Source organism: Lepus europaeus, chromosome 2 (assembly GCF_033115175.1).
Source record: "Lepus europaeus isolate LE1 chromosome 2, mLepTim1.pri, whole genome shotgun sequence".
Taxonomy (NCBI): Eukaryota; Metazoa; Chordata; class Mammalia; order Lagomorpha; family Leporidae; genus Lepus; species Lepus europaeus.
Genome location: NC_084828.1, coordinates 366,999 through 385,789, shown reverse-complemented (window position 1 = coordinate 385,789; position 18,791 = coordinate 366,999). Strand labels below are relative to the sequence as shown.

The window sequence follows — 18,791 nt, the reverse complement described above, 5'->3', positions numbered from 1 at the left end:
TATTACTGCATTGGGGGTGGCAGCTCCTGACTCCTGCATGAGTGACTGTGATAATCTTTTTTTTTTTTCTTTTTTCAAGATTGATTTATTTGAAAGGGAGAGTTACAGAGAGAGACAAGGAGAGATAGAGATCCTCCATCCACTAGTTCACTCCATAAATGGCTGCAATGACTAGGGCTGGTCCAGGCCGAAGCCAGAAGCCAGGAGCCAGGAACTTCTTCTGAGTCTTCCATGTGGATGCAGGGGCTCAAGCATTTGAGCCACTCCCTACTGCTTTCCCAGGGAGCTGGATCAGAAGTAGAGCAGCTGAACTTGAACTGCCCCTCATATGGAATTACTGCAGGCTGCAGGTTAAACTGCTGTGCCACAGCGCTGGCTCCTGATCTTTTTTTTAAGTAAAGATTTTATTTATGTACTTATTTGAAAGTCATGTGACAAAGAGGGTGCAGGAGAAGGAGAGATAAAGATCTTCTATTCACTGGTTCACTCCCCAAGTGGCCACAATAGCCAGGGCTGGGCCAGGCTGAAGCCAAGAGCCAGTAACTCCATCTGGTTCTCCCACATAGGTAGCATGGAGTTAGGGACTTGGGCCATAATCTGCTGCTTCCCAGGTGCCTTAGCAGGAAGCAGATTCAAAAGTCAGTAGCAGTGCCGGCATCCCATATGACGCCAGTTCAAGTCCTGGCTGCTCCTATTCCAATCCAGCTCTCTGCTGTGGCCTGGGAAAGCAGTAGAAGATGGCCCAAGTGCTCGGTCCCCTGCATCCACCTGAGAGACCTAGAAGAAGCTCCTGGCTCCTGGCTCTTGGCTTTGGCATGGCCCGACTCCAGCTATTGCAGCCATTTGGGGAATGAACCAGCAAATGGAAGATTGCCTGTCTGTCTCTCTTTCTCTCTCTCTGTCTCCCCTCTTTTCTCTGTAATTCTTCTTTTCAAAATAAATAAATAATTTAAAATGCTAATCTTTCCAATTTCTTTTTTAACAAAATTTTTTAGACTTTTTTATTTATTTGAAAGGCAGAGTTACAGGCAGAGAGAGGGAGAGTCAGAGAGACAAAAAGAGATCCTTCACTAGTTCACTCCCCAAATGGCCTGAAGCTAGGAGCCTGGAGCTGCTTTCGGGTCTCCCACAGGCAGTGGCTTAACCTATTATGCCACAGCGCTGGCCCCTCCAATTTCTTAAAAAAAAAAAAACAAAAAACAAAAAACAACCGCAACTACTAATTTGATCAGCGTCAGGTTTATTCCTGGGTTGTGATAATTTTGTGTATTAAATAGCATGTGCTTTGCTGCCATACTATTTCAACTTTCTACATATCTAAAAAAACTCTTATTTTGCATTGTATCTGGATTAATGGAATTGTAGATGATCAGAATTTAGATACTTAGGGAGTGAGAGTACCATAGTGAGATGGCAGCCACATTGATGAAAATACTCACGGACCAGTTTCCCCTTGGTCTACAGACTAACACTGTCTCTCAGTATGTGTGCTCAGTGTGGTGACAGCACAGTGTCTGACAGTCAGGCAGAGCCAACTGCAGTGACAGTGCCTCCAGCAGCCTACAGACTGTACTGTGCTGAGAGAGACAGTGATATTCAGGCAGCAGAAGCAGTGGCCTTCAGACATTCGCTGCGTCTAAGATCATCAGTCTTTCAAGGTGGCATTGACACATTCTACCTTGAGAACTGGCTGGTGATTGCCTAGTGTTGTCCGTTTTTATGACTGGCATTAGAGGAAGTTTAATTTTTGTAGTTTTATTCTTCAGGACCTGCAAAGGCAGTATCTTCATCATGTCCAGTATACTTTTGGGGTATTGGAGATTGTTTATAGAATATGGAACAAGCACGTTCCAGTGGTAACTGATTTCAGATTTGTTTGTACTTCTTTGAGGGGGAGTTTTTACCTCAAGTCTTGTTGGGCTGACGTGATACCAGTTTCTTTGCTCCATCCCTGTCTCTGTATGATAGCTGAAGGCCTGGCCCTAGATCCATTTGTGAATCGAGCCACCCACATGCACACAGACTTTTGCATACCATGTCTGGGAGTTCACAGGGTCCTGGGATGCCTATGGTCAGCCAGGAAAACAAAATGAATGAGAAGGTACCACACTCTCCCTATGCAGGGTTCAGCTGCGGAAACTTCAGACCAGTGGGTTAGAACAGTGACATAATTAATGGTCCCTTTCATCTGGGTGTGCTTTTTCCCCACACAGATCTGCAGTCTGCCCCTCCTGATGTCACCACAGGCCTCGTGGAGCATGTGCACTATGAGCGTCCACAAGTGGCTTCTGTGAGAGGCACTCCGCGGGGGTGCAGCACGAGCGTCCTGGAGACAGCAGATGGTGAGCTCTCCACTGAAACTCAGAGCAAACCCAAGCTCACTTGTGACCCGTACAGATCAACAGAAACCAGAGTGCACAGTGAATATTACAGAAAGCTTCTGTGGAGAATTATGGGAGATAGCTTTGGAAGTGGGATATTGGGAATAAGATTTAGGGATAGAAAAATCCCCAATTTAGATTGGACGCCAGAGGACTTTGAGTCTACAGTGCAGGGAATTGAGAAGCCACGGGAAGTTTCTGTGTTTAGATCAGTGGGGCAGCCAGAGCAGACTGCGGTGTGAGCAAGCCACACACGTGTCAGAGAACATTGCCTTACCTCTCCATCCCCGTGGCCTGGGCAATGGATATAAGAGCTTCCTTCCTAATGTGCAACTTCAGAGATGTCAGTGTGATTTTCATAATGTGCTTTTTTAATACCATTTCTTTTTGAAATAATTCCCTGTCTCTTTTATAAAAATCATGTCATTTTTTTTCTCAAAGTATCTTTAAAAACTTATTTTCATTTTATTTGAAAGGCAGAAAGATCTTCCATCTACTGGTTCACTGCCCAAATGCTTGCAACAGCCAGGGCTGGGACAGGCCGAAGCCAGGAGCCTGGAACTCCATCCAGTTATCCCATGTGGATGACAGAGACCCAAGTACTTGAGCCATCACCTGCTGCCTGCCAGGGTGCACATCAGCAGGAAGCTGGAATTGGAAGTGGACCCAGGACTTGAAATTAGATGCTGACATGGGATGTGGCATATCAAGCAGATTTATGTATTTATTTGAAAGTCAGAGTTACACAGAGAGAGGAGGAAAAGCAGTGAGAGAGAGGTCTTCCATCCACTGGTTTACTCCCCAGATGGTTGTAACAGCCGGAGCTGCGCTGATCCAAAGCCAGGAGCCAGGAGCTTCCTCTGGGTCTTCCCACATGGGTACAGGGGCCCAGGGACCTGGGCCATCTTCTACTGCTTTCCCAGGCCATAGTAGAGAGCTGGATCAGAAGAGGAGCAGCCGGGACTCTAACTGGCGCCCACATGGGATGCTGGCATTGCAGGCAGCGGGTTTACCCGCTATGCCACAGCACCGGCCACATCCTAACACTTGCGCCAAACACCCACCCCTGAAATTACCATTTTAATTCACAGAAAAATTCAGGATCTGAAATCTGGGACCTTTATTTATCTCGATACTCCTAAGCAGAATGTCAAGTCTTTGATCTCCTTGTTCAGGTGCAAAAGAATACTGAGTCAACATGAAGCAGACTGTACATTGGTTAGACTTTTTCTTTTTTTTATGAGTCCTAGATAAGTGGGGGTGGCAGAAAGACAGGAGAGAGGTACAGCCTTCATCTGTTGGGGCTGGCTGAGGCTGAAGTCAGAGGTTGGGAACTCTCGCCTGTGGGTGGCAAAGACTCAAGTACTTGAGCCATCAGGGTCTGCATTAGCAGGGAGCTGGAGTGAGAAGCACGAGAGGTGAGAATTGAATCCAGGCACTCTGATGTGGAACATGGGCATCCTAACTGGTTGGTCAATATCTGTCCCTAGTCAAATTTTTAATTTGATTTATTACATTTTTTTAAAAATAGAGCTTAATTAAGGTATAATTGATATATAATACATTTCATGTATTTAAAATATACTAGTTTATAAGTTTTAAGGTGTTTGTGCACCTGTGAAAGCATCAGTGTGACAGTGGGAACACCTGGCTCTGTGTGTCACGAGTTCCCAAACAGTCCTCCTCTCTGCCTTCCAGCCTTCTCCCACTCTTCAGAAAATCACTAACTTACTATTTTTTGTTTGTTTGTTTGTTTTAAGATTTATTTATTTATTTGAAAGGCAGAGTTACAGAGAGGCAGAGGCAAGGCGTGGGGGTTGTCTTCCGTCCACTGGTTCACTCCCCAGATGGCTGCAACAGCTAGAGCTGTGCCTATCCGAAGCCAGGAGCCAGGAACTTCATCTAGGTCTCCCCCATGGGTGCAGGGGCCCAAGCACTTGGGCCATTTTCCACTACTTTCCTAGGCAGAGAGCTGGGTTGGAAGTGGAGCAGCTGAGACTCGAACTAGTTCCCATATGGGATGCTGGCACTGCTGGCAGTGGCTTTATCTGCTATGCCACAGTGCCGGCCCCTATACATGTTTTGTTGTTGTTGTTGTTTTTTAAAGATTTATTTTATTTATTTGAAAGACAAGAGTTACAGAGAGAGGTAGAGCCAGAGAGAAAGAGAGGTCTTCCATCCGCTGGTTTATTCTCCAATCAGCCACAATGGCCAGAGCTACACTGATCTGAAGCCAGGAGCCAGGAGCTTCTTCCAAGTCTCCCACGTGGGTGCAGGAGTCCAGGAAGATGACTTGGGCCATCTTCCACTGCTTTTCCAGGCCATAGCAGAGAGCTAGATCGGGAGTGGAGCAGCTGGGACTTGAACTGGTGCCCATATGGGATGCCGGCACTACAGACGGCGGCTTTACCTGCTACGCCACAGTGCTGGCCCCCTTACACGTGTTTTTAAGTTCTGTTATTAGGTGCATACATATTCAAGATTTTTGTGTTTTGATGAATTGACCCCTTTATCATTGCAGCATTTTCCTTGGTGCTGAGTCCTATCTATAATCTTCTTTGCGTGATCTTATTGGAACACCTTCAGCTGTCTTACAAGTAGCATTATCTGTAAATCCATTCATCCTTTTCTTTTTTTTCTTTTCCTTCTGTGTCTTTAAAATTTCTTACGTTTATCATTTATTCATTCTTGATTTTTTATTTAAGCACCTTTTTGCCTTTTCATTGGAATGTTTGAGCCATGTGCAGCTGATGTAATTATCAGTATTGTTGGGTTTAGATCTATGACCCTGTTATTATTTTTTTCTATTTTACTTGTGTGTCAATTTCTATACTCCGCCCTTGCCACTTTTTCTGCCTTCTTTAGGTTTAATTTTTCATTCTGTTTGTCTCTACTTTTTTATTTTGGTGGTGACTACAGGGTTTGTGATATGAATTGTCACTTCATCACAGTATGCCCTCAACTTAACATTGCACTGTCTTGGTGTGGCAGTAGTACAGGATCACTGGGAAACCTTTGGAAAAAGTTAGAAATAGATTATTTTCTTAGACCATCAACAAGGAAAAACTAGAAATGATCAGATATCTAGATGTAAGAAATGAAAAACAGAAGAGAGCAGTGGGTGAGTTTCTCTTGAACCTGGTGATAAATAAATGCTTTCTTATTATAACTCATAATCTACCTGCAGTGAAAGTAGACATAGATGAATTTGAATGCATGAAATATAACAAGTCTTTTGCATAGTAAAATAATACCATAAAGAAAACCAAAAGATATGACAAACTGAGAGAAAATATTTACAATATATGGGATGGGTAAAGATAGACTATTTCTAATAATTCTTTATTTAATTTTATTTATTTATTTGAGAGATAGAGTTACAGAGAATGAGAGAGAGAGACAGAGAGATAGGTTTTCCATATGCTGGCTCACTCTCCAAATGGCCACAATGGCCGGAGCCGTGCTGATCTGAAGCCAGGAACCAGAGCTTATTCTAAGTCTCCCATGCAGGTGCAGGGCCCCAAAGACTTGGGCCATCTTCCATTGCTTTCCCAGGCCATAGCAGAGAACTGGATTGGCAGAGGGACAGCCTGGACTAGAACTGGCACCCGTATGGGATGCCTGCGCCGCAGGTGGAGGATTAACTTACTGTGCCACAGCACTGACCCCCTAATAATTCTTTTAAAAATCCGGAGGAAAACAGTAAAAATTGTGTGGATCAGGGGTTAGTAAACTAGGCTCATGGTCTGGCAGTCTTATAAATAAATAAAGTTTTATTAGATAGCCCTGCCCATTCTTCACCTTCAGTCTGTGGCTGCCTGCATGCTAAAGACAGAGATGCGAAGCTGCTGTGGAAACCACATAGCTCACAAGACTGCTTATCATCCAGCCCTTTAAGGAGAAGTTTGCCAGCTTCTGATGTGGGAAAAAGGACCAAAGATAGAAACAGATACACATAAAAGGGTATGAAGACAGTTTATAACATAATGTCTAACTTTTTTTATAATTAGAGAAATAGGTACTTTGGTGAGGATTACAAAATAGTTCAATGCCTTTGGAAGGAAAATTGGTAAAATCTATACGCACACTTAAGCTTTGAACCCAACTGTATCAATTTGGACAACATATACCTCCAAAAATAAGTGTGTGTGTACAAAGTTATTTATTGCAGCACTATTTTTAATTGCAGTATGTTAGCAACTAGCCAATTACCCAAGCTTCACAAATTGTTCGAATAAACCAGTACATTTATACTGTGGAATACTATGCAGCTGTCAAAGTGAATGAGCAATAGCTTTATGAACTGCAGTGAGGTGATTTTTCAGATGTTGTGAAGTTAAAAGAATAAGGAACATATATATCACATTTTATGCAGGAAAGAAAGGAAAATAACAAATCTTTCCTCTGCCTACTCTTTGTAGAAGAAAACACAGGGAGGAAGTTGGTTACTTCCAGGAGGACGGGCATGGGCTGAAGGCCTGCAAGAGGGGGTGACAGTGCGTTGAGTTTATCTGTCACGTTGTACAGATGCGCTCATGATCTGTATGTTGAAACCATAAGCATGGAGCGGCAGGGCTGAGCAGGTGAGCAGAGGTGTTAGCGCGGCTTGGAACAAGGGCATCCACATGTAATTGGGGAAAGACGAGAAGGGTACCGTGGAGCAGCCTGCAGTGCTGGTGAGGAGCTGCGATGCCTGAGGTGTAGACGCTTGTCTGTCTGTGGCGGGCCACGTGCATGCGTTTATTTTGATGCCCCCAGATCTTCAAGTCAACTTGTAGGGATTCCCACTGGCTAAATTGGGACAATTTGTGCATCATTATAATTAAGAACCATAGTGGTTTATAATCAACTAAAAAAAAAGAAACAGCAAACCTATGAGTCTTGCCAGTTAGATCAATCACTCAATGGACAGATGAGTGCCAAGTGCCAGCTGGAAGATCTGAACAGAGCACCAGGGTTGGGAAGTCATTCTGCAGCCGTGGTTCTGGGGCAGGCACTTGATGCCGTAGTTAAGTCACCACCTGAGACTTCCACATCCTGTATGGGCTGCCTGGTATCAAGTCTCAGGTCCTCTGCTTTCTGTCTAGCTTCCTATTAGCACACACCCTTGGAAGGCAGCAGCTGCTGGCTCAGGTACTCAGGTTCCTGCCACCCAAGTGAGAGACTGAGTTGAGTCAGCCAGGCTGCACCCTGGCTCATCCATGGCTGTTGTAGGCTTTTGGTGAGTGAACCAGGAGATGGAAGATCTGTCTCTGTCTCCTTCTGCCATTTTTGCCTTACAAATAAAATATAAATACATAAAGATTTAAAAAGTTGCCTGCAAGAGTGATCCAGTGACTGTTCGATGCAAGAGGAAAGTTTGATGAGCATCAGAATATTCACATGGTCTCGAACTGTCTCCTTCCGCACTGCGTGCAATCACACATAGAGAGGTGCGATGCAGTGGAGAAGTCAGACAGCACTTCGGGTGATGAAAGCAGCATCACACTCGAGGTGGGTGGGTGTTGCCTGGCTCTGGATGTGATGTTCTGGCAATGCTTCAGCCAGGAAGGCAGCATATGAATCAAATAAGGAGAAAACTTTAAACTCCAAAGGAGGTTTCTTCTACTCAATGAAAAGAACTGTGTTCTTTCAAAATGTCAATGCCGTGAAGGACAGGGAAAGGCTGTGGAAATGCTCCAGGTTAAGGATGACTCGAGATGTGGCAGGTAAATGTGGAACCAGCCCAGACCAGTGCTCCAGAGTGCAGCCTGCAGCAGCTGCCCTTGTGGGCTGGCGGTGGTCAGCTGGGCTCCCCACCGTAGCTGCAGGAGTGTCGGGCTCTGTGGTGCTCCCGCTGCCTTTTCCATGTGAGGTGCCCCCTGCTGATTGGCAAGTGTGTACTGTTGTTTTTTCACCCAGTGCATGGTGAGCTGTGTGAGGGCAGTCTCTTTATCTTTTTTGCTCACTTTCCAGCTCCCAAAACAGTGTTTCTTAGTAATTATTGAAGACACCTAACAGCTTAACTTGATGTGTATCGTATTGGAAATTTTTTTTTTTTTAGTGTTAAAATTTTTTTTTTTTGTAGTTGAGTATTTTTTTTTATTAAACTTTTATTTAATGAATATAAATTTCCAAAGTACAGCTTATGGGTTACAATGGCTTCCCCCCTCCCATAACTTCCCTCCCGCCCGCAACCCTCCCCTTTCCCGCTCCCTTTCCCCTTCCATTCATGTAAAGATTCATTTTCAATTCTCTTTGTATACAGAAGATCAGTTTAGTATATATTAGGTAAAGATTTCAACATTTTGCCCATATAGCAACATAAAGTGAAAAAACTACCATTGGATTACTAATTATAGCATTAAATAGCAATGTACAGCACATTAAAGACAGACAACCTACATAATTTTTTTTCAAATTAATTAATTTTCTATGCCATTTCCATTTTAACACCAGGTTGGTTTTTTTTTTTTTTTTCATTTCCAATTCTCTTTATATACAGAAGATCACTTCAGTATATAATTAGTAAAGACCTCATCAGTTTGTGCCCACACAGAAACGCAAAGTATAAAAATACTGTTTCAGTACTAGTTGTAGCATCACTTCGCTTTAGACGACACATTAGGGACAGATCCCACATGGGGTGTAAGTACACAGTGACTCCTGTTGCTGATTTAACAATTTGACACTCCTGTTCATGGCGTCAGTAATCTCCCTAGGCTTTAGTCATGAGTTGCCAGGGCTATGGAAGCCTTTAGAGTTCGCTGACTTTGATCTTATTCCGATAAGTGGAAGTTCTCTCCTCCCTTCGGAGAAGGGTACCTCCTTCTTTGATGGCCCCGTTCTTTCCACTGGGATCTCACTCACAGAGATCATTCATTTAGGTCTTTTTTTTTTTTTTTTCCATGATATCTTGGCTTTCCATACCTGCTATACTCTCATGGGCTCTTCCGCCAGATCCGAATGCCTTGAGGGCTGATTCTGAGGCCAGAGTGTTGTTTAGGACATCTGCCATTCTATGAGTCTGCTGTGTATCCCACTTCCCATGTTGGATCTTACTCTCCCTTTTTGATTCTATCAGTTAGTATTAGCAGATACTTGTCTTGTTTGTGTGATCTCTTTGACTCTTAGACCTATCAGAGCTATCAATTGTGAGCTGAAATTGATCACTTGGACTAGTGCGATGGCATTGGTACATGCCATCTTGATGGGATTGTGTTGGAATCCCCTGGCACATTTCTAACTCCACCATTTGCGGCCAGTCCGATTGAGCATGTTCCAAATTGTTCATCTCCTCCCTCTCTTTTTCCACTCTTAGATTTAACAGGGATCACTTTTCAGTTAAAATTTAAACACCTAAGAATACTTGTGTGTTAATTACTGAGTTCAACCAATAGTACTAGAACAACAACAACAACAACAAATACTAAAAAGGATAAAGTATTACATTGTACATCTAAAGTCAGGACAGGAGCTGATCAGTTCATTGTTTCTTATAGTGTCCATTTCACATAACAGGTTTCCCCTTTGGTGCTCAGTTGTCACCGATTAGGGAAAACAAATGATATTTTTCTCTTTGGGACTGGCTTAATTCACTCAGCATGATGTTTTCCAGATTGCTCCATCTTGTTGCAAATGACTGGGTTTCATTGTTCCTTACTGCTGTATAGTATTCTATGGAGTACATGTCCCATAATTTCTTTATCCAGTCTACTGTTGATGGGCATTTGGGTTGATTCCATGTCTTAGCTATTGTGAATTGAGCTGCAATAAACATTAATGTGCAGATGGCTTTTTTATTTGCCAAATTAATTTCCTTTGGGTAAATTCCAAGGAGTGGGATGGCTGGGTTGTATGGTAGGGTTATGTTCAGGTTTCTGAGGAATCTCCAGACTGACTTCCATAGTGGCTTAACCAGTTTGCATTCCCACCAACAGTGGGTTAGTGTCCCTTTTTCCCCACATCCTCTCCAGCATCTGTTGTTGGTAGATTTCTGAATGTGAGCCATTCTCACCGGGGTGAGATGGAACCTCATTGTGGTTTTGATTTGCATTTCTCTTATTGCTAGTGATCTTGAACATCTTGTCATGTGTCTGTTGGCCATTTGGATTTCCTCTTTGGAAAAATGTTTATTGAGGTCCTTGGCCCATCTCTTTAGTGGGTTGTTTGTTTTGTTGTTGTGGAGTTTCTTGATTTCTTTGTAGATTCTTGTTATCAACCCTTTATCTGTTGCATAGTTTGCAAATATTTTTCCCATTCTGTCGGTTTCCTATTCACTTTCCTGACTGTTTCTTTTGCAGTACAGAAACTTCTCAATTTGATGCAATCCCAAATGTTAATTTTGGCTTTGACTGCCTGTGCTTCTGGGTTATTTTCCAAGAAATCTTTGCCTGTGCCTATATCTTGCAGGGTTTCTCCAATGCTCTCTAATAATCTGATGGTTTCGGGTCGTAGATTTAAGTCTTTAATCCATGTTGAGTGAATTTTTGTGTAAGGTGATAGGTATGGGTCTTGCTTCAAGCGTCTGCACGTGGAAATCCAATTTTCCCAGCACCATTTATTGAATAGACTGTCCTTATTCCAGGGATTAGATTTGGATCTTTGGTCAAATATAAGTTGGCTGTAGATGTTTGGATTGATTTCTGGTGTTTCTATTCTGTTCCATTGGTCTATCCATCTGTTTCTGTACCAGTACCATGCTGTTTTGATAACAACTGCTCTGTAGTATGTCCTGAAATCAGGTATTGTGATGCCTCCGGCTTTGTTTTTGTTGTACAGGATTGCTTTGGCTATTCGAGGTCTTCTGTGTCTCCATATGAATTTCAGCATCATTTTTTCCAGATCTGAGAAGAAGGTCTTCGGGATCTTGGTGGGTATTGCATTGAATGTATAAATTGCTTTTGGGAGAATAGACATTTTGATGATATTGATTCTTCCAATCCATGAGCATGAAAGATTTCTCCATTTTTTGGTATCCTATTTCTTTCTGTAAGGTTTTGTAGTTTTCATCGTAGAGATCTTTAACATCTTTGGTTAAGTTTATTCCAAGGTATTTGATTGTTTTTGTGGCTATTGTGAATGGGATTGATCTTAGAAGTTCTTCCTCAGCCATGGCATTGCCTGTGTATACAAAGGCTGTTGATTTTTGTGCATTGATTTTATATCCTGCTACTTTGCCAAACTCTTCGATGAGTTCCAGCAGTCTTTTAGTAGAGTTCTTTGGGTCCCCTTTACCTTCTTTCATATTGGTGACCGTGTTTCTGTGTTTCTGTATGTAAAACATCTTTAAGCATCTTTTGCAGGGCTGGACGAGTGGCGACAAATTCTTGCAATTTATGTTTGCTGTGAAAGGTCTTTATTTCACCTTCATTCATAAATGAGAGCTTTGCAGGATATAATATTCTGGGCTGGCAGTTTTTCTCTCTTAGCACCTGGGCTGTGTCTCGCCATTCTCTCCTAGCTTGTAGGGTTTCTGATGAGAAGTCTGCTGTGAGTCTAATTGGAGATCCTCTGAGAGTAATCTGGCGTTTCTCTCTTGCACATTTTAGGATCTTTTCTTTGTGTTTCACTGTGGTGAGTTTGATTACGACGTGTCTTGGTGAGGATCTCTTTTGGTCATGTTTATTAGGGGTTCTATGAGCTTCCTGTATTAGGATGTCTCTGTCTTTCTCCAAACCTGGGAAATTTTCTGCTAGTATCTCACTAAAAAGGCCTTCTAATCCTTTCTCTCTCTCCATGCCTTCAGGTACTCCTAGAACCCGGATGTTGGGTTTTTTAAGAGTATCCTGTAGATTCCTGACAGTATTTTTTAGATTTCTGATTTCTTCTTCTTTTCTTTGATTTGATTGTTTCCTTTCCTGTTCTCTGTCTTCTAAGTCTGATATTCTCTCTTCTGCTTCGCCCATTCTGTTTTTAAGGCTCTCTAATGTGTTTGTCATTTGATCTATTGAATTCTTCATTTCATTATGATTTCTCGTCACTATCAGAGTTTCTTGTTCCACTAGTTGTTTCATTTCATTTTGATTCCTCCTTAATATTTCATTTTCATGAGAGAGATTTTCTATCTTGTCCAGTAAGGATTTCTGTAGTTCAAGAATTTGTTTTTGAGAACTTCTTAATGTTCTTATCAATTTTTTGAGATCTGCTTCTTGCATTTCTTCAATCTCCTCATCTTCATAATCTTGAATTGGGGTGTCTTTTTCATTTGGGGGTGTCATAGTGTCTTCCTTGTTCTTGTTAGCTTGGTTTTTGCATTTGTTGTTTGGCATGTTGGAGATATTTGGTTTCTTCACTGTGGTGGTTTTTCTTGTTACACTATGGCTCTATATTAAGTGGACTGTCTGCTTTCAGTGGAGCCTTAGAGGCTTGAGATGAGTGTGGACTGAGAGCTGTGTTTGGTTCCTCAGGGTTGAGGGTGTGTCAAAGATGACACTCCCATATTAGGTGTGGTAAATCTCTCTCTTTTTTGATTCAAAAGGGAAGTAAAACACGAAATATATATTAATTAACTTAAAAATAAACAGAAACTCATTACATGTTAACATAAATAGCACATACTTATGAAAAAAATTCCAAAACAACAAACATTGCAATGAGCTTGTTTTACATACATTTTTGCCATTTCGTGGCTGGCATGGTAGAAGCCTTTGAGTTTGCGTCAGTTGGCTACGATGCACATACACACAACACGTGGCCTCTTCAGACCTCTTGAGAGGAGACACTGAGAAAGCCACATGACTTCTGGATATTAACACCCAGTGGTCTTCACCTCACAAACTCCTGGAAGGGTCCCAGGTACTCCTGAGGGCCATGGTCTGCTGTGAAAACTGCCAGCTTAAAAGAAATCCATGGACACTAAGAGAGACAATGACAGGACCAGCCCTTGTCTAGACTGTTGAGGAACAACTGACTATTTTACTCCTTTTAGTATTTTTGTTGTGGTGGTGGTTGTTGTTGTTGCTCTGTTTGTTCTACATAAGACCACTGGTTGAACTCTGTAATCAATGCACAATCATTCTTAGGTGTTTAAGATTAACAGAAAAGTGATCTATGTTAAACATAGGAGTGGGAATAAGAGAGGGAGGAGATATATAGGTTGGCACATGCTCACTTGGACTTACCTCCAATGGTGGAACTAGAAATGTGCCAGGGGATTTCAAATCAATTTTACCAAGGAGGCAGGTACCAATGCCAGCGCACTTGGTAAAGTGATAAGTATAAATACACAACCGATCAAAAAGATAGGGTATGTGTTGAAGAGATTTCACAAATAAGACCAGTGTAAGCAAATAATAAAGGATAGAATTAAAAGGGAGAGAATGATCCTGCGGGGGAAGCAGGACACACAGCAGACTCATAGAATGGCAAATGCCCAAAACAGCACTCCTGCCTCAGAATCAACCCTTGGGACATTCGGATCTGGCTAAAAGGTCCATGAGAGTCTCACAGGCATGGAAAGCCATGACACGGTGGCAAAAAACAATCTAAATGAAAGATTCTGGTGAACAAGACCCCAGCAGAAGGAACAGGCCATCAAGGAGAGAGGCGCCTTTCTCTGAAGGGAGGAAGGAACCTCCACTGTGACACAGCCTTGACTAAACAAGTTCAGAGTCGGTGAACTCAAGGGGCTTCCATAGCCTAGACAGCTCATAGCAAGAGTCTCGGGTGATTGCTGACGTCATAAATAAGAGTGCCAATTGTTAAATCAACAACGGGAGTCACTGGGTACAGGCTCCCCACGTAGGATCTCTGTCCTTAATGTGTTTTACTATGAAACTTAAAAACACTACTAGTGGAACAATACCCTATACCTTGTGCGGTTGTGTGAATGCAGCCTGTTGAAATCCTTGCTTAGTATATACTAAGTTGATCTTTAGTATATGAAGGTAATTGAAAATGAAACTCGATAAAGGGCGGGATGGGAGAGGGAGAGGGGAGGGCCGAGGGAGGGAGGGAGGTTGGGGGGGGAAGCCACAACAATACAAAAGTTGCACTTTGTAAATTAACATTTATGAAATAAAAAATAAAAAAATAAAAAATTTTTAAAAAAAGAATAAAAAAAAAGAAATCCTATTTCCTGTAAGGCGTTCAGTAAGTGCTTATTAAGTGAATCAGTGGCTGGTCAGTTTTGGTGCCCCGTTCTCCAGCTGGTACCTAGCCTCTGCGTCTCTTGTTCTCCCTGTGACAGGTGTCCCTGTGAACAGCAGAGTGTCCTCCAAAATCCAGCAGCTTCTAAACACCTTGAAAAGGCCAAAGCGCCCTCCACTGAAGGAGTTCTTCGTGGATGATTTTGAGGAGTTGTTGGAAGGTAAAAGTTCTCCAGCTCTGAGCTTTCATGTTGCTGTGGATGGGGTGGCAGATGAGTGTCAAACAGAGGTTATTGCTGCTGTGTGAGAACGCATGGAGTCCTCATCTATATAGACCAGGATCATCACGTGTAGTGCAGAGTCCAGTGGCACACGTGACCAGGTAGGAAACTGGTTGCTCACACTAAAGTGCCTTCGCGCTTCTGTGGGCATCCAGTCCAGTGACTCAAGCTTCATTAAAATAATTCTAAGGTTCCATTGGGTTCATGTTATTAAATTTTTTTAATTTAAACTTCAAATGTGAAATGCTTATCTTTCCATGGTATTAATTAATTCACATTTTTAACATAAATTTGGCTCCTTTTCAGAGTTTTAGTCTCTCACATATGAATGAAATGTATATCCAGAAAAGAATATAGATTAATTTTTTAAAGCTTTTTTTTTAATGAGAAAAAGTTAGAGAGAGAGAGGAGGGAGTGACAGAGAAAGAGAGATCTTCCATCCACTTGTTCACTCCCCAAATGGCCACAGTGGCCAGAGCTGAGCCAATTCGGAGCCAGGAGCCAGGAGCTTCTTCCAGGTCTCCCATGTCGGTACATGGGCCCAAGGATTTGGGACATCTTCCACTGATTTCCCAGGCTCATTAGCAGGAGCCAAATTGGAAGTGGAGCAGCTGGGACTTGAGCCATTGTCCATATAAGATGCCAGCACTGCAGGCAATGGCTTTATCTGCTAGGTCACAGTGCTGGCCCCTAGATTAATTTTTTTGAAAAGAGAATTGGCAAGAAGCAGAAAGATGGGAGAGGAACAGAAAGAAAGTCAAGGACCCTTGTGTGTGTGTGTTATTAGAGTTTGGGGCACCCTGCGGCCCAGCCCACAGCCCTTTGCCTCTTGTGCAGTATCCTGGCAGCAGGTCAGCCCAGGGGTGGCCTCCAGACCTGAGGAAGACACAGGACTTTTCAATCATGTTTGTGTTTCACAATGTGACAGTGCCTTTCAAATTCAGAGTTCAGAGGTGTGCATGCATCGTAAAGCAATCTGTCTTATGGGTTGGGCAGATTTTGATTAGATTGCACTGGAAATAGGATTTACTTTGTTTTTCCAACAGAGCAGTGGTCTCCCTGATGCCAGACTGAACTGATAGCGCTGCTCACTCCCATCCTGTGTAAGCAGGTCTCTAGGACCTGGCCATTACCCTGCTACTCTGCGGTTGGATTGTGGGCAATAGAGGGGCCACATTGCAATACAGAGGGTGGGAAAGTAGGAAAACCATCATGAGGTCATCTTTGATTGACAGGATGGTGGGCTATTTTTAACTTTATTTCAAAGCCATCATCATCTATAACCAAATCTCTTCTATTCCTTTGGTTATTTGTCTGTGACTATGATATTGATGTAAGAAATTAAACAAACTATTGTAAGCTTTTTATAGTTGATAGTAAAAACAAAATGATAAAATATGAATGCTTAAAAACAAAATGTGTGCATTTGAAATGTTGACTTTTAAATTTTCATTTCCTTTAGTTCAGCAGCCAGATCCAAATCAGCCCAAGCCTGAGGGGGATCAGATGGTGGTGCTGAAAGGGGAGCCTCTGTCTGTGGGCGCTCCTTGGCCCCCATCCCTGCTGGCCGCCCTGCAGCACTGGGGAACAACACAGCCCAAAGCCCCCTGTCTGACTGCTTTGGATACGGCGGGGAAGGCCATCTGCACCCTCACCTATGGCAAGTGTCAGTAGGACCAGCGGTACTTCCTGTTTGGCCATGAAGTATTATGTAACAAACACAGCGCACACACAGCTTGATTGAGAAACCAACACAACTAAGTTATGCTCCTTCTTCCCAGCAGAGGCCACTGCCTGGCTGGTTTCGATTGTTTGCAGTCTTAGAGAATGCATTCTGAACAATGTAGTTAAGTTTTATCTTATTTTGAACTTGGCATAAGTGGAATCATGTAGAATGTATTTTGTGTATGGCATCTTTAGGTTCCATATTACATTTTTAGGTAGTATAAGTCTTATGCATGCTTGTGTATACAGCATGGTGTGTTTTACAGACTGAATGTGCTCCTGTGCACAGCACTCAGCAGAAGTGTGGCCAGGTCCAGGCCCCTCGTACCGCCTCCAGCACTGACACCCTCCACACTCAGAGGGTAGCCATTGTCCTGACTGTTTGCACTGCTAGCTTTACCAGGGTTACAATTTTATGTTAACAATACTTTATAAAAGCTATTCTTTTCTTTTTGCGTTCATTTGCCAAGCATGTGAGACCTATCATGGTATTGTGTGGAGCTGTAGTATATTCTCATTGGTGGGGATTCTCTTGAATAAATATATCAGAACTTAAACATACAGTCGGCACTGCGGCTCAATAGGCTAATCCTCCGCCGAGTTCTAGTCCTGGTTGGGGCACCAGTTCTGTTCCAGTTGTTCCTCTTCCAGTCCAGCTCTCTGCTGTGGCCCAGGAAGGCAGTGGAGGATGGCCCAAGTGCTTGGGCCCCTGCACCCGCATGGGAGACCGGGAGGAAGTGCCTGGCTCCTGGGTTTGGATTGGTGCAGCGCCAGCTGTAGTGGCCATTTGGGGAGTGAACCAACGGAAGAAGGACCTTTCTCTCTGTCTCTCTCTCAATGTCTAACTCTGCCTGGCAGAAAAAAAAAATAAAAGAACTTAGACATACTTCAGTAGATGGCTGTCTGGGCAGTTTCCAGTTTGGGGCTATGTGGTGCTATAGTGAACATTGTGTGTGAGTCTCGTGGAGTGGGTCGGCGTTGTGCTAGGTGAAGGTAGCAGTGCAAAGTTCTGCAGACAGGCCCCCTAGCCGTATTCCAACAGCGTTCACTCCCAGGAGCAGTGTGTGAAGAATTCCAGTTGCTTCACACACTCACCAGCACTTGATGTCTGCCTATTTCATCTTACTGTTTCTTGTAGGGGGTGCTCGATTTAGGTGCTCAAATTAGGTGGCTCTAATTTGCATTTCCTTATGAATGATATTATTTAGATGATTATTGGCTATTTGAATATCCTCCTTTATAAACTATTAAAATCTTTGACTAATTTTTCCAGTTGCTTGCTGATGTTCTCTTGCTGCTGTGTGTTTCAGATATAAGCTTTCTGTCATATTTTTTGCGGCTGTCTTATCTCAGTGGCTTGCTGTTTAACACTTCCCACTGTGGCTTTTGATGAATGAAATCTTAATTTAATGTAATCTAGTTTATATATTTTCCCATCTTTATTGTGGTTTTTGTCCTGTTAGGAAGTCTTTGCCAGACTTAAGGTCACACAGATATTCTCCTATACACTCTTCCACAAAATTTGTGGTTTCACTTTCCCACGAAGGCACTGTGATGGATCTAAGGTTTCATTGTGATGTGAGGCTGGAGTCAGTCTCTTTCCTTAAAAAGTTGTAATTGGGTATCACTTCCTGAAGTGGCAGGCTTTCCCCCAGGCGCAGCAGTGCCACTTTGTCCTCTGTCAAATGACAAGTAGACTTGTGGCCTACAGCTGCTCCAGTCTTTTCTCTCACACTCTCTGAGATAGTGGATAGAGTCTCAGTGTTTGGTGTGTGAGAACCTCCAGTTCTGGGATTGTTCCTTAAGCTTGCCTTAACTTTTCCAAAAGTGCTTTTTTTTTTTTTTTTTTTTTTTTTTTGACAGGCAGAGTTAGATAGAGAGAGGGAGACAGAGAAAAAGGTCTTCCTTCCATTGGTTCACCTCCCAAATGGCCGCTGCAGCCGGCGCCGTGCCGATCTGAAGCCAGGAGCTAGGTACTTCCTCCTAGTTTCCCATGTGGTTGCAGGGCCCAAGCACTTGGGCCATCCTCCACTGCCTTCCTGGGCCACAGCAGAGAGCTGGACTGGAAGAGGAGCAACCGGGACAGAATCTGGCACCCCAACTGGGACTAGAACCCGGGATGCCAGCGCCACGCCACAGGCAGAGGATTAGCCAAGTGAGTCGCAGTGCCGGCCCTAAAAGTGCTTTTTTTTTTTTTTTTTTTAAATTTTTATTTATTTATTTGAAAGGCAGTGTTAGAGGCAGAGAGAGAAAGAGTTCTTTCATCACTGGTTCACTCCCCAGATGGCCATAACAGCTAGAGCTGGGCCGATCAGAAGCCCAGAGCCAGGAGCTTC

General features: G+C 43.1%; 1 protein-coding gene across 2 annotated transcripts in view; it reads left to right on the top strand.

Moving 5' to 3' along the window:
• Positions 1 to 18,791, top strand: part of DIP2A (disco interacting protein 2 homolog A) — a 126,627-nt gene that overhangs the window by 60,589 nt on the left and 47,247 nt on the right. The window contains exons 6-8 of one of the 2 annotated variants that reach the window (XM_062204124.1): positions 2,214 to 2,342; positions 14,551 to 14,670; positions 16,193 to 16,390. In XM_062204124.1, the coding sequence (XP_062060108.1) occupies positions 2,214 to 2,342; positions 14,551 to 14,670; positions 16,193 to 16,390 (447 nt within the window). The remainder of the gene's footprint in view (positions 1 to 2,213; positions 2,343 to 14,550; positions 14,671 to 16,192; positions 16,391 to 18,791) is intronic. The other variant, XM_062204133.1, reaches the window with a different exon arrangement.